This window comes from Haliotis asinina, chromosome 14, assembly GCF_037392515.1.
Source record: "Haliotis asinina isolate JCU_RB_2024 chromosome 14, JCU_Hal_asi_v2, whole genome shotgun sequence".
NCBI lineage: Eukaryota > Metazoa > Mollusca > Gastropoda > Lepetellida > Haliotidae > Haliotis > Haliotis asinina.
The window spans coordinates 1409355-1437110 of record NC_090293.1 but is presented as its reverse complement, the minus strand read 5'-3'; the positions used below and the strand labels follow the sequence as shown (position 1 = coordinate 1437110).

The 27756-nt window shown below is 41.6% G+C and overlaps 1 protein-coding gene across 1 annotated transcript; it reads right to left on the bottom strand.

Annotated features, from left to right (window-relative positions):
• Positions 1-9187: 9187 nt before the first annotated feature.
• LOC137261433 (ropporin-1-like protein) lies at positions 9188-27736 on the bottom strand. The gene is made up of 6 exons (XM_067799182.1): positions 27621-27736; positions 26560-26696; positions 25586-25709; positions 25171-25332; positions 11275-11450; positions 9188-9999 (listed from the first exon to the last, which is right to left on the bottom strand). The coding sequence occupies exons 2-6, from the start codon at positions 26694-26696 to the stop codon at positions 9933-9935; spliced, it is 666 nt and encodes a 221-aa protein (XP_067655283.1). The 5' UTR covers positions 27621-27736; the 3' UTR covers positions 9188-9932.
• Between the last annotated feature and the right edge of the window lie 20 nt (positions 27737-27756).

Below are 27756 nucleotides of genomic sequence, written 5' to 3'. Positions count from 1 at the left end.
CAGCCAGTTTGTGATGGATACTGAATCGATCTCACATTATCTGTCGTGACAAGGTTTGCTAAATAATCCGGGATTCTCACAACTAGCAACTCCATACCTTTATTATCGATTTCTTATATCCGATCAAACATAACCATTGTTTGAGATCCCATGGGGAATCGATCTGGAGACAATGGCTTGTCTGATGGTGCACTCTTTACACATGTGTTGTGATACTGGAGTTTTATCTTGGCTGCAGCACATGGGCCTGGTAAATAGTTGAATGTAATCCTCCATGTACAATACAGACAACAGAGCTGATGTAGTGTTACGTGGGGTACAATTTACCAAGAATGTTTGTAGTGGAGGACAAGATGCAAAGTTCATCGGGGTCAGTGATCATTTCCCGAGGCATCTCGGAAAAGTCTCAAAAAGACAGAGCTGGTTGATGCATGTGTTGTGGATGGTCCAGACCGGAAAACATGGTCGTATCCACGTCGTAGACGATGTTGGTGTCGATAACGAGAGGTTGAAGCAGGTGAGGCCGTACGTCCAGGATGAAGAATGGGAAATATATTTCTGTACATTACATTCGAACATTATATTTCTGTACATTACATTCGAACATTATATTTCTGTACATTACATTCGAACATTATATTTCTGTACATTACATTCGAACATTATATTTCTGTACATTACATTCGAACATTATATTTCTGTACATTACATTCGAACATTATATTTCTGTACATTACATTCGAACATTATATTTCTGTACATTACATTTGAACATTATATTTCTGTACATTACATTCGAACATTATATTTCTGTACATTACATTTGAACATTATATTTAGATAGACGAACTGAGAAACATTGTAAAGATTCTGTCGTAAAGTTCAAATGTTCATGCTTTTCAACTGATTGTGCTTCCTCCCAAAACGTTTCTCTAAAAACCAAATATTCACAAAATCACAACATGTAGTATCATTCAATGAGATGTATGCCCTCATCATCATAGTTGTCATCATTGCAGTTTGTCATACTGAAGCAATCTAACAACTTGCCTGCTTCTGAACACTTCATACCATTCAACACACATGCATAACGCGAAGGTCGACAGCTCCTTGAACATTTGTATGACATGAGTTCCAAAACAATGTCTGGATCTGGATGTACTGTCATCCTTATTCACGAGTAGATTCCCACTTGTGTCGTTCTCCTAGCCATGTCCATCTGTGGCGATTGGAATGCTTCGATGCCTATCGAGGCTGTTTCTCCAAATAGCTGCTTGATAGTTGGTGTGTTGGAGGAGACCGTCAGTAGCAGGCGGCAACTCTCCTTATTCAACATCATCTCCTCTACAATAAAACATGCGTCAGCGAATTTCATTGCCTTCAACTTCAAGTTTTCTACCGTCAGATTCCAGTTCCACAAATACTTTCCTGAACCTTTCGTACTGGAGAATCACTTTCAAAGTCGCGAGCTTTCCTGGTCCAGACAGAGCACTTACTGGGTCACAACCAGTCCATACACGTGATCGAACTAGAGCACAACACACCTCAACCCCTAGAGAAAAAACAAGCTTGTTTACATCCACCGTCTCACGTCTGATGACTGCATGGATGCATTCAAGATCTTCAACAACTTGGCGGTCATCATTTGTTAGCCTCATGCAATAATTGCCATCGGTCACTATGCGTTGACAGTCTCCACCATCATGCAACATTTGTGACAGACCAGCATCTGTGAGTTCATCAAACGGTTGCCGCCATGAAGCGTCTGGAGGATTGTCATGGCATGAAGAAGTGAAGCTGTTTGTTTTGGAGTGGTTTCACATGATGACACTTAGCTTTCAACAGAGCTTGCTAGGGTGGCTTTGTTGGCGTTTTAACTCTGTGTCCCATCATCACGCGTCAGTGACCATGGCAATGGTCCTAGAGGATGACAGATGATTTTTTGTCTTGGAATGTTTTGTCTGCGGCTACTGCTTTCTGTAGTGCTGTCAAAAGACCCAATGATACTCAGTTGCATTGCCTGGTGATATACAAAATAGTTCTGTATGATTTCCAACAGATGGATTGATCCAAATACCGGATAAAATGTCAGCAAGGATTTAATATCACACCTGTCCTGTGTTCATGTTATCGCCAAGTCAGCATGGCACAGGTTTCGTGATTTAAAAGACACTTGATGATGAATTTGTCCAAAAGGATTTGTATTGCTAAACTGAACTGAAAATCCTTTGTTATGGAGATGGTTGTGCAATTCTGGAGCGCTTCTTAGTGCCGGATTATCTGTGCATAGTAAGGAGGAAGACATCTTGTATGGTCTGTCTCGATCATGGCAAAGCATAAAGGTATCATGTCATGAATGCAAGCGAGGTGGATGTACCAACTGCCTTCTCTATTTGCACGTATGATCCGAAGCAAAATTCCACGAAATCAATGTAGGTCATCCAATTGGCTGCAAGATGTCCCCTTTTGTGGCACAAAACACTAAGATAAGTTGTGAACAATTTGCAGATTTCCACCTATGAACAGTTCTCAAGGATTTTTCATTGTTCTTAATGACTCATATATTGATGGTGCTCACTTAATTTTCCAAGGACACGTTCAAGTTGTTTGATTTCAGGGTTTTGCTTTGCTGAAGCCAGTACACATATTCTAGGCAATATGCTCGAAAGAATGGTGGACGTTTGCGGGGAGAGGTACACCGTCAACTTGCTGATGTTTTTTTTTCAGTTTCCTCTAAGGCTGAATAGGAAGAGGAATGTCTTCAAAAAACGATTCAAAATCTTTATGAATTCATTTTTTCCAGTAAAAGTTTTGATGGTCCAAGGCAGTAGAATGTGTTTTGCTGTCAACCGTTTTCCCACAGTGACACCTGTGATGATATCTTGAACAACAAACTAGGAAAATAACCAAACATCTTCATTTGGGGGGAAAATCATATTCTTTCATACATTTTCACCAATTTATAAAAATAATTATTCTGAATCAAAATACATATCAAAATGTGTGAAATTCAATACTGGCCATATTTTAACCAGACGTTGTTTCCAAGGGGTGAGGGTACATTGCTACTGAAAGGAGGCCATTTTACCGACTTCTTGGAGAAGTTCCAGTCCGCGTATCGAGCTGGTCATAGCACAGAAACAGCACTTAACTATGTCCTGGGTAGAATCAGAATGTCTGTTGATATTCTGGCAAGGTTGCAATGCTCATCTTATTAGACTTATCAGCAGCGTTCTATACTATCGACCACCAGAAGCTTATAGATCGTCTACAGCGCCTGTATGGGATACGTGGATATGTGCTGCAATGGTTTTGCTCATATCTGACAGGGAGGACACAATCCATTCTGATCAACAAGACAATGTCAGAGAAGATGGATCTCTCATGTGGTGTTCCCCAGGGATCTGTGCTAGGCCCAATGATGCTCACCATGTACACCAGGCCTGTTACGCACATCATCCAGGATCATGACACAGATCACCATGTTTACACTGATGACACTCAGCTGTCTGACAGTTATACTTTAGATCAGGATAACCAGTATTTGACATGCCTGAAAATGGAACAGTGTCTTTCAGATGTCCGATCATGGATGATATCAAACAAGCTGGTGCTAAATAATGATAAAACCGAGGCTATCCTTATTGCTCCGATGTCCCGACTACAGAAATGTCAGGTTCCTTACATCAGATTGGAGATACAAACGTAGCGTTTTCTCAAGTGGTCAAGAATCTTGGTGTCTAACTAGATTCAGGTCTCGGCATGGGGTAACACATCACTCAGGTGTGTCGTTCCTGTCACTTCCATCTCAGGAACATTGGCGCCATCCGCCATCTCTTAACAACTGATGCTGCTGCCACACTGGCAAGATCCCTCATCTTATCCAGACTGGACTATTGCAACAGTCTTTGTGCAGGCATCACTTCAGAACAACTAGACAGACTTCAGAAGATCCAGAACAGCGCAGCAAGACCGGTACCTGTCAATAGGAGCAAATCCAGAAGTCACATATCTCCCATACTAAAGTCACTCCATTGGCTTCCCATTCGAGGAAGAATAAAAAACACTGTCTCTTGTATATTCAGCACTAAACAGTTCATTGCCCTCCTACATGCAAGATCTTGTAACACCCTACTCTCCAGCACGGTTTCTCAGATCTCAAGACAAAGGTCTTCTCAGTGTCCCAAAATACAAGTTGCAAACTTTCGGTGGCAGATCTTTCAGTGTACACGCAGCATCCCTCTGGAACTCATTACCTTTTCATGTCAAGTCGTCCCCTTCCATCTCCATCTTTAAATCAAGACTCAAAACATTCTTGTTCAACAACAACTAAATCGTATAACACTTCTTCCTGTATGGAGTGTACATATTTGCTGTTGCGCAAAGAGCATGCCCTTCAGGTGTGGAGTTACTACTCCGCTCTACAAATGTTCATATACATAATTATGGAAATATATATATTGTTGATAAACAGGACAAGCGTCATAAACATGATCAAAAGTCTATTTTAATTAAGATTTGAATATCAAATGGGAACAAATATATACTTAGAGACACAGCCTTTCCAAACTGTCTCCTCTCAGTGATCAGTATTTTCCACAGATAATAACAAAATATCCCCATATTTTGTGGAAACTCGTATTTTCTTCATACATTATTCCCAAATTTAAAAACATAACCATGCTGAACCCCCATAAATTACATTTCAAAAACGTGTGTAAGTGAATACTATGTTTCATCCCACATTTGTATGTGTAATACTTAAGGTTTTAGCTGTAGCATACTTTTTGCAGACAGATGGTTGGATTAAAAAAAATGGAGGCCATCTTTAAAAATGACCATGTAAAACGCATGTATCTGGGCATTGGAGGTGTCCAACACGTGATTTCATAAACTACAAATTTTGTATATATGAAAATCGTACTGACTGTTTGTCCCTTAATTTGGTAGTCAAATCCCATCTGGCCCATGGACTAATAGCGGCATTTCAAGTGTACACGGTAGCATGTCTGCTCACTTGACGAATCGTCAGGTGTCACACACAGCAAACACACACAATTACTCTTTCAGAATCGCTTGCCAGTCCTACCGGTTTTACGGGTACTTCATCTGTTGGTGGAAAACGATTGTCAGTTTTAAGAACAGCACTGATATTTGTGCACACCCTCGAGGATTATCTGATACATGTTCCTCGGGATATAGTGTAGCAGATATGATATGTGAAAGTGCTGCGTCTGTCTGTAATCTGTAGATTACGAGGTGTGCATGTTCTCGCCATAGTCGCTGCATAGTCTCTTCATAGCGACATGGGGCGGTGGAGTCGTCTGGTGGTTAAACCGTTCGGAGGTCGCTCCTAGGACCTGGGTTCGATTCTACACATGGGTACAATGTGTGAAGCTGAATTCTGTTGTTTCCGCAGTGGTATTGCTGGAATATTGCTAAAAGCGGCGTAAAACCATATACCCACTCACTCACCCCATAACAGCACGGTCATGATCTCTCAGTGCTTCATCTCCATGGCAACAGGGTTCATAACTATGTTACACCGTGCGCTCACGCTAATCCATGTCCATAGCAACACGGTTCATGTCTGTCTTACACCGTGATCTGACACTAATTCATCTCCATAGCAACACGGTTCATGTCTGTCTTACACCGTGATCTGACACTAATTCATCTCCACAGCAACGCGGTTCATACGTATGTTACGCTGTAATCTGTCACTACTTCATTTCCATAGCAACACGGTTCATACGTATGTTACGCCGTGATCTGTCACTACTTCATATCCATAGCAACAACGTCAGTCACTATTCTACAATATGGTCTCTCGCTGTTTCATCCCCTTTGTACGACGTGGAGTTGGACGGTTATCACTTGGAGCATGCAAAAACCGCCTTCAAAATTGTTATTCAGTTTGTTAGTCAAGGGAAGCGTCCATATAACAGTATTAACTCGTGCCCTCAACCGCTCGCTCCACACGGCTGTAGCAGGTAACTATGACAGCTGCGTACAAGCTACATCACGCCATGACTAGAGACTGAAACCATGAGCAGCATTACAGACAAATCACGTGACATTACGACCCCCGTGGTTCCAGCTTGTGCGTGATGATGGCGACTGTTTCCCCTCTCGGCTCTACGTAAATTCTTGAATGTTAAACATGCATGGATGAAAACAATCTTGAATTCAAATGCACCTTTCTGGGGCAATATTCATGTAGAATAATATATAAACTGCAATGGATTGCATGTTAGATAAGGTATCTCTCTGTACGTCCCTGACTGGAGTTTTGTCCATTTCAATTGTCAGATACATCATATGTGACTTATAAGGCTATATACATCACATCCTTGAGGTATATGGATATACAGGTATATAGATACACAGAATACCATGGCAGTTTCTATAGAGGGTATAACCTTGGAGAAATGAGTCTGACTAGTGTGAATGAAGTGGTAGGACACTGGAAATATCAACCGATATTATATGGGCGCTTCAGTCACAGAACAGCAGATGAGGGTTTCGTCTTCCTAATGGTGTTGATCTAAGAGATTACTTTTCCTAGGTGTATGCTTTTCGGTTGTACATATATCTTATAGAAGCCTAGGAAATTGCTCCAGAGAGAGCGGTTGTTGTTTATTACTTGAAACATAAACGATATTTGGCTTGAAGTATGACATAATATTTAGTATTTTATTGTTTGAACACGCTCCAAGCATGATAGTGAATGTTGTAAAAGAGACATTAGGCTGGAGGTGGGTATTAAGAAATTGTTCTACATTTTGCCAAAAGTGTTTAAGTAAATCACAGTAATAGATATATGCGATATGCCTTCTGGGATATTTTTACAGAGGTTACATGACCTTAATCCTCAATTGTTCTTTCTTTGTATGAATTATTCCGTATATAAATCTGTATTGTAGATCTAACAGCTTACAATCACATTTCCTGTAGATTTCGAATACCCGTCTCCTAATTGTATCATGTTGAAAGACAGTGTTCCATTACTCTAATACCTTAGGGGTATTATTGTTCTCAATCAGTTCATCATAACACATCCTTGAACCTGTAACATATGGGATCATACCTTGGTATACACTATTAATGTTCAGTTGATTTAAGGAGTTCTGTTTCGTTAAAGTTGTCTCCAATTTACAGGAATGTTATTTAACAGATTATGATAATCTGAGAAGGTTCCTCTTGTTTTGTACCGCTGTTTCAGATTTTCAAAGCTGAGAAATCCATTTTCGTTACAAATTTCTCTGACATAATCAAACCAATTTTATATCATGTATGAAGATTTATAGAAATGATTTAACCAAGGTGGCTGATCAAAGACTTGGTCTTAGTCACCACTGTCAACGGTGTACATTATAAAATACTCTCCACGCTGGTAAAACAGACAGTCTTTGCCAAGCAATCAACAGCCTTAGATGAATGTTTTTGATGAGTTAGGAAGTGCAGAGAAAATATGAACTAGAGTAGAAATTGCTAGAGTTTTGCTAACGCTAATGTTTCCAGTCCCTGGCTGGATTTGGTTTTATCATCTAAAACTGTGTTCCAAAGGAGATATCCCTTGTGTGAGATCAGTACATATCTCCTAGGAGATATGGTTCTGAGAGTAGATTTTGTACTCTACTAATATCAATTTTATCAACATTCATTGATAAAGGCCAAAATATCCTAAGCAAGCCTCAGATATTTGTTACGTTATGAACTCATGGTGATATATTTGATATCAGTAGAGACTTGGATGAGATTCTCTGTATACTCTTTACTGGCAATGTTTCCAAGATTCTTTTGAATGACCTTTGTCCAGACCAGAGTGACGTATTTTGTTGGTTGCCCAACCATGTTTGATCCCAAGCCGTTGTCGGTTACCTCAGTGCTACATATATTTAAGCCTGCAATCAAATTATATATCTCATAAAAGGTGCTCAAGAAAAGTCAACAAACATCATGAAGTTACCCCACAAATATGCCATTAAAACAAGCAGGGGATATTCCATTTTTCGGGCACATCTATTGGCAATGCCAGTGCCTGTGAGAAAAAGTTATATATATCCATAGAGATGAAACATTTCAAAAGGAATGGATTGAATTGTCACATTTTCCCTTAACTTCTCTTTATCACCCGTTCCCTCCTCTTTGGCCTCTTCAGTTGTATTTTATCAACCTTGGCAATCTAACATCCCCTACATTTTTAATGGTATAGTTCCCCCTACCAGCACCGACAGATTTGGCCACAGTCTGTTTGTTGATAGATACTTGCTTCTGTGTGACAACTTTGTACTCATAAATGTATCACTTGTTTGTTCACCGTAAGAATTGATTGTGGAGTCAAGATATTTTAAGTTCTCCTAAAATAGCAGCGAACTTGTAGTTGTTAACGTTATAACCTCGATACCCTATACTCAGAAAAAATAGCTAAGGAAAACTTCCTTTTAGAAGCTGGAAAGTCAGATAAGGGCAAAGGATATGCCACTTCTTTATTCGGGTGATATGTTTCAGTACAGATTTATATGTAGTTGTCAAACAAGAATCATACTTCACAGAAGAATCTCTATTGAAACATTTCATCACCTGAATAAAGAAGTTGTTTATCCATAGAGTTTGTCCCTATTTATAGAATGATGTAGTTGTGTGTTATCAATGAGCAGATCTATAACAAATGATCACTTTTTCCAGGCAATATAGCTGTGCTATACCCAGTCAGGGTCTTACACCCTGTCAGGCCTTATAGCATGTGATGGCCTTATACCCAGTCAGGGCCTTACACCCTGTCAGGCCTTATAGCATGTGATGGCCTTATACCCGGTCAGGGTCTTACATCCTGTCAGGCCTTATAGCATGTGATGGCCTTATACCCAGTCAGGCCTCATAGCATGTGATGACCTTATACCCAGTCAGGGCCTTACACCCAGTCAGGCCTTATAGCATGTGATGGCCTTATACCCAGTCAGGGCCTTACACCCAGTCAGGCCTTATAGCATGTGATGGCCTTATACCCGGTCAGGGCCTTACACCCAGTCAGGCCTCATAGCATGTGATGACCTTATACCTGGTCAGGGTCTTACACAAAGTCAGGCCTCATAGCATGTGATGACCTTATACCCGGTCAGGGCCTTACATCCAGTCAGCTGGTGCACTTCTACAAACATCATCATACTGAGAAACAAAGGGCAACTTTGTTAATATTTAATAACAGGTTTAAGACATATACATCTTTCATGAGACAACTATACACAAGATATTCTTACAGCTGTACAAATAAACTAACAAAAATACACAAGAAATGCAACAATTCTTCATTGTACAATGAAATGATTCCATAAGAACTAGTCAAAATGAAAGTGTTGAGATGACAGTTTTCTGTATTTGGCTATACTGGGGTTATTTACTTGTTTTGTTTTCTTGAACATGAAATATAAAAATGAAAATATGAAATGGAAGAGCCCCTGAACAATATGGAAGAGAGATAATACTTGATTTAAATTCAGTCTGGGATAGAAATAATATCCTAGCACAATCACTGGTGAAAGGCAATGAGAAGATCGAGAAATTCAACACTCAGACCTAATTCAAATACTTCAAAACAAGTTTCACATACCAAATGTTTTGCATTCTACATTTTTGGTTCCTAACTAACATTCCTTCTTGAGAATACCCAGACCCTAATGAACGTGTGTTACAACAGAGATATCACAGACATGTGGACTGACTCAGTGACCTTCACAGAAGCTTTACAAAAATATCATACTGTAAGTTGATTTGCGTGAGTACAAAGGACTTTGGTAGGTGGAAAGTTGGAGAGTGAGCCTTAATTTCTTAAATTGAGCTAAATAAACACAAGACAGCAGTAAGGAATACTGAGCAGAGACAGAGAGAAAGATGGCAAACTGGCAGAGCATCATGGATGATGACATTCCTCAAGACAGTTTGGGACAGTCTGGACTGGTGAAGTTCCTTGGCATCACATAGCCTTCTTGCTTGTCTCTGGATATATAAAACACATATTCATCAGACTCTTTGGATATTTGTAAACCAAATGTCACTGTGTTCTGTAATCTGATTGGTTGAAAAACATGATCAAATTATATTAGATTCCCGGAAACTGCAAGACTATTTACTGTGTATTGACACTAGTGAAACATTGCAAACAATTGTTTTCATGTGTCATCAACAGTGGTGATGTCATTCGAATCAAATGACGTAAAGTAAGAATGACATCACAAATGAGCAACTCCAGATGCTACCATGGGAACCACCTGAAACAGCCAGCTGAGGACACTTCACTGCTGTACCCTTACTCGATGTAAATGAGTGAAGACAGTAAAACCCTTTGGCATACTTTTTTTGTTTACAATGTCGATAAACATCATGTGTTCCTCATTTTCCGGGTGTTATTGAGTATTTGAAGCACCGGAATGCATTTGGAACCGACAGCGTCAGCCATTTTCCATGTGTTATTGAGCATTTGAAGTACAGGAATGCATTTGGAACAGACGGCGTCAGCCGGAGGTTTCAAATGAAATATTCCCATGCTTCAAATACTCAATAACATCCAGAATAGGCTGGACGAATGATTTTGTATGATAAAGAAAACCTCATGTTTGTGTCTTCAGGCCCCGATTACTTGAAACAAACTTCAGTTTTTACTCAAATCACAATTCGAAACACCTGAATTTTTGGCTCAGCTGTATTTTTAAGTATAAGAGGCCAAACAATTTAAGCCATCTCTATCCCCCAAACCTCAAATTGTCTACTATAGTTTGAGTTTTACACCGATTTCAGCTTGTTCTGTGGAAAGCATTTTCTCACATTTGAGTAAAAACTCAAACTTAAGTCAAAACTCAGACTTAAGTTCGTTTCCAGAAATCGGGACCTGATGTCAGATACATTGTTGAGCATCATTAAACTGCTGTACTGTCATGACATCAGGAGACAGTCAATGAGATTCTCTGCATCTCCTCTGATTGTATTTTTATTCAAATAGCACTCATAACTTTCTGAAACACAGATAGTGGGTAGAAAATTAACAATAACAGATCAGGGCCCCGTTTCACAAAACTCTCGTAAGCCTAAGATCTCGTAATTTTTCTCGTAGGATTTGTGTCTGGCATACTGTAACATAGCAGGTGCAAATGCTACGATAAAAAATACGAGATCTTAGGCATACAAGAGTTTTGTGAAACGGGGCCCTGTGTTTTAAACGACAATCATTGTTGCCAATAAGACTTGATGATGAGTGACACGGAAGTGGTGACTTACACTTCATACTGGAGGTGGTTGATAACATCATTTATGTGTTGTTGTGAGATCTCCCCATCTATCTGGGCCAGGTAGGTGTACAGATCCTTAAACAGGGGGAAGGGAATCCTTGCTGGGCCGCCCTCAGGATCCGCCGTTAGGATCTCACACACCGTCTTCATGGCACTTGTTATGTTCTGATAAAAAAGTTGATTTATTGTAGGTGACTACATCACAAGTGGAGAGGAGGATGGGTATGTTGCAATACATTTTCCAGTGTAACGATGTAATATTCCACTTATTCAACATTAGGGTCATGAAACAGAAAGTTCACTCAAAAATGTCCTCATGTCTTCACTAAACTGCTACCTGACTGAAGACTCGACTAAAGGGAGATAATCCAAACATGACAAAGTGCAAATACTCTTAACATGTTTTAATGATATTCTATATATTATATAACGACCTGAACATTCCTATTCTAATCACTTATCAGGTCATGTCCATGTCCCCCTGGTAGGTGGCTGGACAACTACCAGACAGTGTTGAGGGGACGCTGTGGAAATACTCGCTTCAGTTTATTTAGGAGATAAACCTACTGTGTATGAAAATCAGAGGCATGCTGTACTGAATTGATGGCGGCTAAATTTCAATTGGAACCAATAATGTGATGTCTGAGTGCTTGTTTTTACCATCCCAACTCTACACAACTGAAACCAGCCTATTGTTTTGTTTGCCGGGATACTCTACCCCCTGGGTTACACAATAATGGAATGATCTGACCTACTTATTTACATGGAAGTAGAGTTATGCAACAGTTTAAAATGGCGAACGAGACAGTGTTTACATTTTGCGAAAGTTTGAATGAAATTTGACGTGAAGTGAGTGAGTGAGTGAGTGAGTGAGTGAGTGAGTGAGTGAGTGAGTGAGTTAAAATTTAATGTCACATTGGCAATATTTCAGCCATATCGTGACGGGAACGGAACATTAAAATGGAATATATGAGTATTATAACAATCAGTCGACGAAGGACAGTAAAACAACTAGAACATCACAGAAATGAATGTAAAACTAGTAGCTATGCCTAAAACAATTTATCTATAGAGGACAATACAATATAAAACCGGGCTATAGATTGCCAACAACTGAAGGTAGATCACCATACTAGGGACCATGGGGACTTACAGTACTTTTGCTACCTGCATGGACCCTAGCTGGATTTACATCATCCCCTCAGCCGTCAGCAATTTCGGAAATCTAGCCATACAATAAAAATACACTTATACTACCATTAAAAACGTAGAAATTTAGAATTTACTTTGTATGTTTGTGGACTTACGTACCCTCTCAGGAGGACAATAATTTTACAATACTTCAACCCCCTTTGAGGGTACAGCCACCAACAATTCAAGTTACTAATTCACCAGTCTACCAGTCATTAAAATACATCTATTTACAGAAACATATTATTCAAAATTCAACCAAAAAATCAATTTCTTTTAAAAAACCTATAATTAAATGAGAATTAACGCTGGTAAAAAGATCCTTAATTGTTTTAACTGTAAAATACTTATCCCTTGTGATGGAGAATTCAACACAGTCAAGCAGAATATGCTTGACTGTGACTCTCTCATCACAAGGGATACAAAATGGAGGATCTTCACCTTTTAACAGGTACGCATGAATGTATCTAGTGTGGCCAACACGACATCGTTGCAAAATAACCTCTTCAAATCTGGACTGACAACCCAAGTGGGTATAACCAATGTAAGGTTTTGTCTCATGTAATTTATTGATACCCACTTGGGTGTCCCACTTCTTTAGCATCAGATCACGGATATAAGATCTAATGGTGGCTTTGTAATCACTATAAGGAATAAGAAGTGGTGTCACAGATTTGTTGAGTGCTGCTTTAGCAGCAAGGTCAGCCAGTATGTTACCAGAAATGCCTACATGGCTGGGTAACCAACAAAAGACGATGTCGTATTGGCCAGTAGCAAGATCATTATACAATTCAATAATTTCTATTAAAAGTGGATGTTTGCAAGAAATATTTTTAATAGCCTGAAGGCAAGAAAGAGAATCAGAATAGATTATATATTGTTTACGTTTCGGGTGTCTTTGAATATATTTGAGAGCTGTTAATATGGCGTTAGCTTTAGCTGTAAAAATAGAACTATTATCTGGTAATCTAGAAGATATTGTTCTGGATCCAATGACAGTGGCACAAGCCACTGCGCCACCATCCTTGGACCCATCTGTAAATAAAGGTTTGTAATTGCTATATTTATGCTTTAATTGATGATATTCTTGTTTATATTGTAAGTCATTTGTTTCTGATTTTTTAAAAAATGTTAATGTTAGGTCAACTTGTGGCCTAACCAACTGCCAAGGAAGAGAAGAAAGAAGACGGGAAGGCGATATACTTTCCAGCTCAATACCGGCAGAAGAAATAAATGGTTCAATTCTGTGCCCAAGAGGTGGAACAAGAGAAGACTTTTTGTTATACAAATCCTCATAAAGTCATAAAGGGGATTGAACACACAGTTATAGGCAGGGTTAGATTCATTAGAATATAATTTAGTAGTGTATTGTAAAGACAATTTTATACGACGTTGAGTAAGAGATGGCCTCAACGTAGAGACTATCAATAGGTGAAGTTCTGAAAGACCCAAGGCAAAGTCTTAAGCCTTGATGGTGGACAGAATCAAGAAGTTTAAGGTTGCTGTTGCAGGCTCCACCATATACGATGGAACCATAATCGAGTTTTGAACGTATGAGTGATCGATACAGGTGTAAGAGGGTTGCTTGATCCCCTCCCCACTTTGAGTTGGAAACAACTTTCAACAAGTCAAGAGCCTTCAAGCATTTAGTTTTAAGGGACTTGATATGAGGCAGAAATGTTAAATGGGAGTCAAAGATTAGGCCCAAGAACTTGGCCTCCTTTACAACTTTGATGGGAGTGCCATCTAGAGATAGTTCAGGGTCCTAATGTGGTTTATATTTTCTGCAAAAATGTATACAGTTAGTTTTGGATTTAGAAAATTTAAAGCCGTTTTCAAGACACCATTTATTTATTTATTTTGTTTAAACACAACTGCAGTTGTCGTTCAATAGTATGCATATTTTTCCCACGACAAGAAATATTAAAATCATCCACAAATAACGATCCATCAATTGAATCGTTTAAAACTTTTGATAAACTGTTTATCTTTATGCTAAAAAGTGTGACAGACAAAATACTGCCTTGTGGAACACCCTGATCCTGATTGTAATGGTCAGACAGGGTAGAACCCACTCGAACTTGAAACTGTCTGTCCTTTAAAAAATTTGCTATAAATTGAGGTAAACGACCTCGCAAGCCGTAGTCATGTAGGTCTCTTAAAATACCATATTTCCAGGTTGTGTCATATGCTTTTTCTAGATCAAAAAAGATAGACACAGCATGTTGTTTATTAATTAGTGCATTTTTAACAAATGATTCTAAACGCACTAAGTGATCGACAGTACTTCTGTTTTTACGGAAACCACACTGTATATCAGTTATAAGGTTATTTGTTTCCAAGTACCAAACTAGTCGATTGTTTATCATGCGTTCCATGGTCTTGCAAACACAGCTAGTTAATGAAATTGGACGATAGTTGGATGGATCCGTATGATCACGTCCAGGTTTAGGTATGGGTACTACTATGGCGTCACGCCATGAGGGAGGAAAGTTACCCGATGTCCAAATATCATCAAAAATATTGAGAAGAGTTTCTAGGCAGGATTCTGGTAAGTGCTTCAGGAGTTGATAATGTATGTTATCAGCTCCAGTAGCAGTGTCATGAGCTTGATCAAGAGCAGTATGGAGTTCATGAATAGAAAACGTTTCATTATAATCTTCCCCATTAACAGAATTGAAATTAATAGTTTTCTTTTCTTGTTGTTTTTGATATTGCTGGAATTTTGGTACATAATTTGAAGAGGAAGAGTGTTTAGCAAGGGTTTCACCTAGTTTATTAGCAATATCTGATTTATCAGTAAGCAATTGATCTCCATGTTTGAGATGATGGACAGTAGATTTAGTACCTTTACCTTTGATTTTCTGGACCATGTTCCATACCTTGCACATGGGTGTCCGAGAATTTATTTTGGACACATAATTTTGCCAAGATTGGCGTTTGTTTTGTTTAAAAGTACGCCGCGCTTTAGCATTTAAAATTTTAAATTTATTTAAATTATGTACCATAGGATGGCGACGGAAATAATGTTCTGCCTTTTTCCTTGCCTTCCTAGCTTGTTTGTACTCATCGTTGAACCATGGTTTTCTTATGTGTGGAACTACAGAGGAATTTGGTATACACTCATCAGCTATGGAATTCAGTTCATCAGTAAAACATTTAATAGCATCAGGAACGTCAATAAAAAGTTCGGGTTTAAGTTTTTCAGCACACAGTGTTTCATATAAAGTCCAGTTAGCCTTTGTAAAATTCCGCCTTGATGATGGAGGAACATCAGATGGAGTTACAGCTTTTAATTTAGTAGGAAAATGGTCACTTCCACAGAGGTCATCGTAGACTGACCATTCAAATTCATTTAATAGTTCTGAATTTGTAAGTGACAAGTCGAGAGCAGAATAAGTCCCTGTACCAGGGTGTAAATATGTGTTGGAACCATCATTATAAATACATAAATCATTGTCAGAACAAAAGTCCTCCAACAATTTACCTCTAGTGTTTGTATTTACACTACCCCAGAGTGGGTTGTGGCCATTTAAATCTCCCATTATAATACAGGGCTTCGGGAGCTGATCATATAGAGCTTGAAGATCGGTTTTGGCAAAAGCCGAAGATGGTGAAATATAAAGAGAGCATAGCGTAAACACTACATGTAAAATAATTCTCACTGCAACAGCCTGCATATTAGTATTAAGTGAAACAGGGCTTTGAATAACGTTTTGTTTGACTAGAATGGATGATCCGCCAGTGGCCCTATCACCCAGGGGTGAAAAACAATGATATGCATTAAAATGGCGAAGGTCAAATGCATCTGTTTGTTTTAAATATGTCTCTTGGAGACATAACGCTGAAGGTGTGAAATCTTGGACTAATAGCTGTAATTCATGTAAATTAGTCCTCAAACCTCTGCAGTTCCATTGTACAATATTATTGGAATAAACTATCTTTTGGGGGGATTTTTGGGGGATCTACCCCGCACTCTTTTGGAGGGCGACAAGCTATGTGCCCTAGAATGGACGTTTTCAGAATCGTCCATATCTTCAAGAGACCCATATTTATTAAACAATTGAATTTTATTTTGTGACCCCTTAGGAGCTCTGCCACTTTGTTGTTTTGAAGCATCAGACTTAGGTTTGGGTTTAGTTTTAACAATTTGTTGTCTATCAGCTGTTGAATGAGACTCAGAGCGTGACTGTGAAGATGACTTATGATCAGAGGACTTTGATGTAGTAGGAAGTGATTCCTCAGTCTGGGATGATATAGCAGGGTATAAAACCTGTGGGGAGTCGGAACTGACCCAAGTCAAGGTAGTTTGGCATCCTGTGGATGATTTTGTTATTTTAGAGCTGGATTCAGATGATGATTTTGCTACTGTAGCATAACTTTCTAGAAGGTCAGATCTCTTCACCAGTTTCTTTGCCTCAGAAAAAGAGATATTTTGGGTGAACTTTATTTTGTTAATCGCCATTTGCTCTTTCCATATTGGACACTGTTTTGACGAAGATGAATGGTCGCCAGAGCAGTTAGTGCATTTTTTAAAGTCACCGTCACAATCTTCTGTTGTGTGTGTCTTCTCACCACAGTGAGCACACACAACAGACAATGTGCAGGTAGATACACCGTGTCCATATTTCTGACATTTAAAACACCTGAGCGGGTTGGGGATGTAGGTTTCAACTTGGATATTGCAGTAACCCGCCTTTACTGATTTGGGGGCATTTGGCAATGAAAAAGAAAACAGATAGGTATTTGTTTGGATTGTTTCATTGTTTTTTCGGGTGGAAAAGCGCTTCACATACAGCACACCTTGATCCTTCATTTCGCATGCTATATCAAGCTCGGACATGTCAGCAAACAACCGATATGTGACGTGAAAGTGGGAAATATTTCACTGGATGTCCAATCAGAAACCTCCGGAATCAAAGAATAGATCCTTTTCTGATAGACCTACGATCTGTATCTCATCAAAAACTGTTGATTTTTATGCTCAGTGAGTGTCGATTGTGCTTTCACATACTTGCCTCCACCCTGGTATGCGGCAAGAGTGACAGTGCCGTTTTGTCAAAATGTGTGTACATGTGACTAACTTGGGATTCCTGGAAACTTTGTTTTCATCATTTGGGGATGGATTGAGGCCAAGCTTTTCTCAAAGTGTACGAACATAACAGTGACTGCTTTGCTGGGAGGATGGTAGAGCAGAACTCCAGTGGTTAAATTTTTTACATATATATATTATTGTGACATGAAGGCGTATGAGTAGAATAAATTTGGTGTTTCGCCAGACCATTATCTTGCAAATTTCCCATTCTAAATGGAAAAAAATATACCATTTTACAGGTAGGTAAATGTTTACTAACGTTTTGCTGCACAATTTTGTATAGATAGGGGTGTATTTTGGCAAGGCATTCTGATTTATGTGTTAGATATTGTTTATATTAGGGGCTGTGTATTGTAATTGAATGTTGTTATCATAGAGGGTAATATGATAGTGAAAGTCCCATAGAACTGTGGCGGAATTATTAAAATCTAAATATTTTAGATATTTAAATACTTACCTTACCATAGGTCTTATGCATATTACCTCTAGCTTCGCTAAACGAGATCAGACAGTCGTTGATTCGCCATCCCCTCGATGGCTACCTCATGTAATCTACGAATGTAGTCACGGAAGTGACGTGATCTCTCCACTCGCGCGAGAGCGCAGAATCCAAAATTCACTTTTACCGTCAACCGGAAGGTCCGAAGAGTCCAAAGTGGGGAGGAGCATCCAGCGTTGGGAGGGAGTCACCGCCCTATGGTAAGGTAAGTATTTAAATATCTAAAATATTTAGATTTTAATAAATTTTTAACTTACCTTACCATAGGTCTTATGCATATGGCTTCGACAGATGGATGGTGGTGTGGACTCCAGAGGACCATCCCTCAGCAAACAGTGCACATGCATCAGGAGAACTCGGGAAAGCCAATGTCAACGGTCTCAGGATAATACCTGGAACAGGACAAAGAGCAACCCAATAGAACTCCAAAGAAAAACCGACGCACCCTGGGGGTGAGGTTAATCTTAAGACCAAAGGTAAGTAGAAGTGTAGTTACCTAATGGGCGGATGGTCGGGTAAGTTGCTGAGCAACAACCAATGGACCTAATGACTGTAATCCCTCCACGTCTTCAACTGCCAAGTCCCTCAAGTAGTGGGATGCGAAGACAGTTGATGACCTCCAGAAACAGCCCTCCATGATCTGCGGTACTGTGCAGTTCCGATGGAGGGCCATCGTAGACGCCAAGGCCCTGATCTCGTGCGGGTTACTTGCTACCGGATGAGGCAGGTGCTTGTCGTCATAGGCCGCCAGGATAGTCGATCTGAGCCAGAGGGCAATAGTATTTCTGTTTACTTCACCTTTGCAGGACACGGCAAAGGGAATGAATAACCTTTTGCGGGATCGTCTCCTAGAGGCTGACCTTTTAATATAGCATCTGAGAGCCCTGACTGGACATAGCAGCTCCTCCTCCAAGTCATGATGACCCAAGATCGTAGACAAAGGAGGGATGGAGAATAACCTGTTAGGCTGCCCGGGAAGCTGGTTCTTAGCCACAAAATCCCAAAGCAAACCCAAATGAGCACGTCCGTGTCTTGACTGTTCAAATCGGATCTGAGTAACGTCAAGAGCATGGATCTCGCTGACTCTAGCCGCTGTTGCCAATGATAGTAAGAAAACCGTCTTCTTGGAAAGATGTTCAAAGGAGGCTTCTTCTAATGGCTCGTACGGCGGCCCTCTGAGATGTTGAAGGACAACATTAAGATCCCAAGCTGGAGGACGAAACTTGGTCTTCTGGTCTTCCAGCTTGAAAGCTTTGAGAAGCGCAATAAGTTCCGGTATCTTGGAGATCTGTGAATCTGACTTGATAGCAAGGACAGAATTCAAAGCTGACAAATAGGTGCCTAAGGTACTGCCTTTGAGATGTCTAGAGTTCCGTAGGTAGAGAAGGAACTGTGCCACAAACTGAGGAGATGCTGCCATGGGATCTTGAGATCTTCGTGCGCAAAAATTCTCAAAAGAGCGCCATTTGTCGTCATATAAAGAACGGGTAGAAACTCTATGCGCGCGAGCTATAACGTTCGCCACGTGCGCAGAGTAGCCCTTAGCCTTTAATGCTCTCTGCAGATGACCCATGCGTGAAGATGGAATCGCCGTGGATCCGGATGCAGCTGTCGACTGTGTGGATGTCGAAGCAGATGCAACCACTCTGGAAGTTTGTAAGGGTCTCCGCTGGCGAGCCGTCGAAGATCGGGAAACCACGATCTGGCTGGCCACCAAGGTGCGACCAAAAGCAGTCGGAGGTTCTGCGTCAGTCTGATCTTGGCGATTACATCCGAGAGAAGAATTGGAGGAGGGAACGCATATGCGTCCAGTCCTTCCCATGATAGAGACATCGCGTCGACTGCCCACGCCTGTGGATCCGGCACGGGAGATACGTACGTTGGTAACTGGTGATTGAAACTGGTGGCAAAAAGATCTACCAGTGGTCTCCCGAGTTGCCAGCAAATCTGGCGAAATGCGTCCGGATGAAGCATCCACTCCGTCGGGGATGGTTTGCCGGGGCGCGACAGGGCGTCTGCCAGAATGTTTTTGCAGCCGGGAATGTGACGAGCCGCGATCACGATGCCGTTGCTGTCTACCAGATCCGCTAACAGGAACATCTGGTCCAGAAGTTGTTTGGACCTGGTTGTACCCTGATTGTGAATCACCCACACGACCGTGGAATTGTCGGACGCTACCAGGAGTCTGGAGTCTGTTAGGACCGGTAGCCAGTGGCGAACCGCTAGGATGACTGCTTGCATCTCCAGGCTGTTGATATGCCACTCCTTTTCGGCGTCTGACCACAGCCCTGAGGTTGTCTGGCCGTTCAAATGAGCACCCCATCCCAAGAGGGATGCGTCTACAAACAATTCGTGGTCGTGGTTGAAGTTTGTCAAACAAACACCGGCGCAGACGTTCCACTCTACCGTCCACCACCTGAGGTACTGATGCAGGTGCGGGGGTAGAAGAAATGACGACTGGAGGTCGTTCTCTCGAATGAATGGTAATAGGAACCTCTGTAGTGGGCGCAGCATAAGCCGTCCTCTGAGGGTGAGGTCCTGCGCCGACGTCAACAAGCCCAACAGAGACTGCCATTCTCTGAGGGTGAGAGGTAGGGACAGAGCTCGATCCGTAAAGGCGAGAATCTTCTGCCATCGATCGGGAGGGACCCTGACTAGATTGAGCCGAGTCAGGAACAACCCCCCAATGAACGTTAACTCCTGCGTTGGTTTCAGTTGCGACTTCTCGAAATTGATAATCCATCCCAACTGTTGAAGTAGGCGTGTGGAGAAGTCCAGTTGTTTGCGTAGCAACTGAGGATTGCAGTGATTTAGAAAACAATCGTCGATGTAAGGATCGAAGTCTATCCCCCGGAGGTGCAGAAACCGGGTGACAGGCAGTGTGACCCGAGTGAAAAGCCACGGGGCCGTAGAAATTCCAAACGGCAGCACTCGCCACTGGTAGTGTACTCCGTTGAATATGAAACGCAGGAACTTCCTGTGGCGTGGGAATACAGGAACGTGCAGGTAAGCATCCTGTAAATCTAGGCTGGCCATCCAAGCTCCGGGTGACAATTTGGCTCGGATCTGATCCAGTGATGTCATTCGGAAATGCGGGGGCTCGGCTAAATACAGGTTGTTGAAAGTCGCCATGTTGTGAATCATCCGCATTTTGGTGGAACCTTTCTTGGGTATCAGGAAGATGGGTGAATAGAACCCCGGGGAGAGATGGGGTTCTGACACTATCTCTATAGCATGTTTTGTTAATAAAATGTTGATGTTTTCTAGGATAAGTACCTGTTGATCTATTGAGTACCCTCGTGACAGGGGAGTGGTAGTCAACGGCGGAGCTCTGGCTAGTGGTAGCTTGTAGCCGGCTCTCAGGATCTTGCAAACAAACGGGTCTTCCAGGAATGTCCAGTTGGCCCAGAAGATCCCTAGTCTCCCACCTACAGGGGTCGGATGAACTGGTACGACTGGGGGTGGGAGGTCCCAGTCGTAGTAGTCCATGGCTTCAGCGGCCGGAGTAGGGACGCTTGCCCCTACCTTGACCGGACGTAGCTGGGGCATCCCTGCCACGTTCTTGAGGCTTGCGCTGGACATCTGAGTCTTTGGTACGACCTCGTCCCCTCCCAAACGAGGAACGGATCGACTCTCTCCTGGGTACATATCTTTTCTTGGCATTACCCCTGGCTCGGCCACGAAATGCAGAGCCCAAGGCCTCGAAAGTTGATAGCGCCACTTCCGTGTTAGTAAGTTCGGCATGTTGTTTATACACCGACGGTATCTTTTCATCAAAGAGGAACTTAGACGTAAATGGTGCACGAAGAAGTTGACGTTTAAATTCCTCTTGCCAAGAACAAGCATCTAAAATCCAGATCGGCGCATAGTAGTAGTCATGGCTAGCGCCGCACGTAAGTGTCCAAGTAGGTCATGGAGTACTCTGCCTTGCCAAGCAAAAATGGTAGTTAAATGATCCACCCTCGAGGCATTATCCTCTGACAAATCCAAGGCTGCAGCGGAGGTGGCTGACGCAAGCGCCGAGATAGGTTTAAGCATACGTTTCAGTTCAGTATCAACAGCTGCTAACTTTGAATCCTGAACTCTGTAAGATGACGGAGTTGAACTTGACAACCTCTTAATTGAATCGTCTAGCGCCGCCCCGTTGTCGGCAAAATCCAGACTGTGCACTTTATAATCTGATTTCTTAGACTTCGACGCTTTGATGGTCGGATTTAAGGATAACTTCGCAAAGTCCGAGTCTAACAAAGTAATCGCATCCGCCACCATAGGGAGTGGTGGAATAAGTAACTCAGGAGTCAAGTGAATCGACGCCGGGTTGTTTGAATCCGAAGAAGGGGAAGGACAGTCCGGTAATCTGTCGGCAATCCACTCAAAGACAGCAGTTAAGGGAAGATAGGTGCCATCACTATCACCAACATTGCCAGGTTCCTCCTCATAGTCTGGGCAAAAGAACTGTTCCTCGTGTTCCTCCCAGGAAATAGAGGTTGATTCTCGTCGCTGACTCGAGTTGGAAGCAGAGTTCTTAGTGTTAAATTCTTTGCCGGAAGTCCGCAGTGGTTCCGGCGATCGCGAACGCTGGGATCTAGAGAGACGTCGTGGTGATCTTGACCGAGATCGCACTCTACGTCTACTTCTGGTACGTGAGTCTTCCTCTAAGGAGCGCCTTGGAGAGCGGGAAACCGACCGGGAGCGCCGGCGCCTGCTACGGTGTGGAGAACGAGAGCGCCGACCCTTCGGGGACCTAGAACGAGATCTGCGCCGGGAGCGCTCAGCCTCTAAACGACGAGCGCGCTCTTCATCCAGCTGGCGCTGTAACATTTCTTCTTTAGTCAGCGTATGAGACACTCTGGGGATCCGCTAAGACGTAGTTATAGGAGCAGGGTCCGGCAACAATATTGGCGCTGGCGTTGGTACAGGCGCTGGCGTCGGAATAGGCGCTGGCGTCGGAATAAGCGCTGACGAAAACACCGGTGCTGATGTAAACAAAGGCGCCGGGACAGGCAGTGGCGCCGGGACAGGCAGAGGCGCTGGTACAGGCAACGGCGCTGGCGTAAGTCTAGGCGCTGTCGTTGGTAAAGGTGTAGATACCGAGGTAGGGAGTACAGCAGCGCCCGGCGTCAAGAGAGATCGCAGAAGCCTCTGAACTTCAGGATGGGATAAGGCATCCGGGTGAGATAAATCTACAAAGGCGTCCGAACGCGTAGGCTCTGGAGAGGAGCGCGCCGGCGTAATAGATGAGCGCTCCACACTCGGCGTTGATAGTGGTATTGAAGGCGGTGGTAGATCTTGGTCGTCAGGTAAGGATCCCAAGGAAGACGCTGGCGACGACATTCTTCTCTTACGTTGCGTAAAACGTTTCCTCCGAACCGCCAAAAAGGTCTTGAAATCGGTGAGAGATAACGCTTGACAGTGTAGGCACCGACTATCGATGGAACAAACAGCGGACGCACAATCCGGACACCAGGGATGTGGGTCCTTGGCTGATTTCTGCCCCTTGCAGACAGTACAATAGTGTCGAGTCATACACAGAACTGTAACAGACAAGAAACCACGACTTGACGACATGTTAATACAATACTAGGAGGAAAACCCCCTACATAAAAATGTAGAAAGTAGTTGCACCCCTACGTAAAAAATAGGCACACCCGTAAGTGCGGGGCAGCGAAAAATAACAACCACAATGGCTGCCTTCGCTACGCTGAAATTCATGGCAGAAAAAAGTATGCTAAATACCGAAAACACAAGTGAAAATGACCAAGCATGGGCAGAAACATGACGGGCAAACCACCAACAAGATGAACTACCCTCATGGACGCCATGTCGTTCTCACCTCCGACATGGCCAAGCCAAGCCTGAGTGAGAAAAGAACAACACGAGGTAGCAAGGTAAGCACATTAAATGCTTGTATGACTTGACTTTGATACATAATGAGGGGATACAAACCATACCTACCAAGGAGTAGCAACTTTATTGAAACTACACACAGTAGGAAAAAAAAACTGCAAACCAACACGTCCGTTCGCACGAACGCTAAAGGTAAAAGTGAATTTTGGATTCTGCGCTCTCGCGCGAGTGGAGAGATCACGTCACTTCCGTGACTACATTCGTAGATTACATGAGGTAGCCATCGAGGGGATGGCGAATCAACGACTGTCTGATCTCGTTTAGCGAAGCTAGAGGTAATATGCATAAGACCTATGGTAAGGTAAGTTAAAAATATATCATATAATTGTATTTTTTTTAGTTTGAATAAATGTTTTTCATCAGCCGATGAAGGTTAATTCAGAATTGATGCCATTTTAATTTTCTGCACAACCAATCAGAATCCAGTATTTTCTTGAGGCATGGTAGAATTCACATGAACATGTGGTACAAATATACCATACTTCATGAAAACACTTCAAGAATTTCCCTGCATTCAGAATTTTGACATGTGAATCCCTGCATTAAAGTGTAGGTTTTTCACTCATTGGAAAAACAGTGTTGGGCTTTTGTTCCTTGAAGCAAGACACGTTACTTTCTTTCTCAATGATCAGCATGTGTAGTCTCTCTAGTTGTGCTCTGAATCCTACACATAATTATGCATCACTGCATTCGCAGTGTAGGTTTTTTCTTGTTGCAGTAGGAGGTAGATTATTTTGTTCATTGAAGGGACACATTTTAGTTAGTTTTTTCACCAATATCTGTGGTCTCTAAATAACTCTTGGATCAATATTCCGTCCCGAAATAACTAAAATGTGTACTCGCGACAATAATTATCTTACATTAGGTGTTTTTTATTTAGGACAGTTAAAATTTCATAGTAAGAGAGTCACGCGTAGTTTAGCACATTGTTTCCCCATCTATTTTGATAAGACAGTCACATTTGGTTCTCCCATCTATATTCTAAGAAAATCATGTTTAGTTCCTCTTTACTTTATGACTAGGAGTATAATTTTCACGTCTCTTTGGAGGTACAGAAGATAAACACATCATCACGGAAAAGAGATATGGAAGAGAAAAACAATAAAATACAGTGTAAGTCAAAATTGAAAGACGTTGGTGAAACAGCCAACACTTGCTTAGCTCATATGACAATGTGCATATGAAATAGTTACCTCTCCCAGAGCTGATGCTGCCAAGGCAAAGAACTTGTTCCATTCTACCTCTCCCCCAAAGCTTCCAATCCTGACAAAGTCATCAAACTGTTCCTTGGGGAGGGCAAGGTCAAGCCACTTTTCCTCAATCACATTCAGGGGCACGGACTTCTTTGGCCCAAGCTGAAGAAGACAAAGTAGTCATGAGGCATAGACCTGCCAATTAAATGTGCAGAGCAATCCTGCCTTCATCAATCAATTTGCTGTTACCATAGTAACTGCCCTCAGTGATGTACAGGGACCACAACCAACATCATGGCACCTTATGAACTGAAAGAGGCTGAGGGAGCAAAAGGAATTCAAGAGATCTATTATGCAAGGCTGCAGCCATGTTGAAGTGATCATAATGTAGAGAGTCGCCATCATCCTTCCTCACCTGTCTGTTGAGAACATGCAGCAAACCTGGCGTGAGGCCTGTGTCTGTCTTCTGAGAGGCGATGGGCATCTCCAGCCTCTCCTTCACTGGGGGAGTCTCACCTTTGGACATTGCCCGGAAATACCTGAAAGCAGGAGCCATACACTGTTTACGGAATGTGTTGAACAGGACCATCTTGTCACAAAGCCCTAAACTGAACATAAGTCACTATGGTAACCTTAGTGCAAGGTTAAAGAATTGGAATTAAGGTTAGCCTTAGTAAAGGCTGCATCGTAAAAAGAGTCCCAGATCTTGATTTGTTTTCAAACTGTTGACCTTACCTGTACTGGAAGTTAGAACATGTGCGTGAGCCCACAAAGGTGACTACTTCTGTCTTATGTATGGTCAGCAGCACAGCAATTTGGCAACATCAACATTATTTGTGAAAAGGACCACACTGCTAAGGGCAGATGAACCACAATCCAAGAAAGATTAGGAGGAACACTCCATATAGGTTTACATCAAAAGTTACCTTACTGATAAGTTACACCTGCAAATGGATCTCCACTGTGCAGCACACAGCCCACTCACACGAGTTTGTCAACTGACATACTGACACTGCACAATCCAAGCTGTTAACTGACACTGCACAATCCAAGCTGTTAACTGTTGTTAACAAAATCTGAAAGTGCCAGTCTGCCCTTCATCACAGGGAGAAGTGGCAGATGACCTGATAACTTTTCCACCAAAATGAGCATCGAGATTCACTTTGATGTTCATTTTTTTAAATGCCCCACTCAAAAGTAAGTACTAAATAATTCTAATTAGATTCATTTCTCCACAGAATCTGTCTTTAAATAACAGTTTCATAACTGGGTTACATCAAATTTAAAAAATGAAATGATTCAAACATGATTCAGTAAATGCTTTTTTACATACTAATATATGCCTTATTCCTTTCTAAATATGTGCAGCTGGATCTGGGCAATACTCACGCTGCAGACCATGCTAGTACATCCTTGGGCTGTGTTCTGATAGCAGCCTTAGTGAACTGCTTGAGAATGTCCGGCAGCTCAGGGGGAATGTTAATCTGCTGGGAGCAGTAGTAAGGTTCATCTGGATTGGTTGGCATCTGAAACAGAGAGAGCATGTAGGTGGTCTTTCTAAACATAGGAGTTTATTAAATTGACAGGACTGTTCCCAATTAATTTGGATTAACAAAGAAAGTACCTGAAGGAACCTGGGAAGAAAAGGCCTGTTTGAAAAATAAGTAATATTATGTTCATTCTGACCCCAAACATCAAGAAACCCTACACAAGACCATTGATGCACATATATGATGAATTTCTTTCATTTTATATGGACAGTTGGTATTGGTGACTTTCGAAAAAATACCAACCAATTCTAGGTTCATTGGCAACATTTCAGAATTATGATTCGGGATTTCATGAAAAACTGATAGTGATCATTAATATGCAGTTTTTGAAATTCAACTCTCCCAGTAATTATCCGAGTTTCACATTTCAAAACAAACAGCAAACAACACTTACGTACTGTGCAAAAAATGTCAACATTTACCATGAAGCATAATTTGAAGCTATTTTAAGCACTTTAGGCTTGTCTGAGATATTAGTGGGCAGTATCCCAATCCCACAGAACTGTGAAGTATATTTGTGTGTTTGATATATCTAGTATTTTATTGGACTTCAAAATGAATATTTAAAAATCGGCAACCCGCCGAAATATTAGAAAAAGGTATGCACTCGAACTTAATTGGAAAAATGTTACTACACACCTCTTAAAATTTCGCATAAAATTAAGATATTCAGCATATTAAGGACAACCGTACTAGACGTAGGTAAAATACCTATGAATGTTCAAATACTAGTAAATCCCAAATGAAGAAAATATTGTTTGAAAGCATAGAGTGATTTGGCGCAAGTGTGAAGTAAATCTACATAAAATATTCCATCATTTTCACCGAAAGGCCATTCATCAAATAATACACGCCTTCACCTTTCAAATATTACACGTATATGGCAAAGAATATACTTACGGTGTTTTTTCGCGTGATACAAACGAGCACCGTATGAGTAGATCTGAAATATGACAGCCCGCTTTTTCTTCGCCTGTTTTCAACCGTTGTTGATGGCAACCGACTGCGCAGAAAGTTGACGCATCGGTGCACTTCC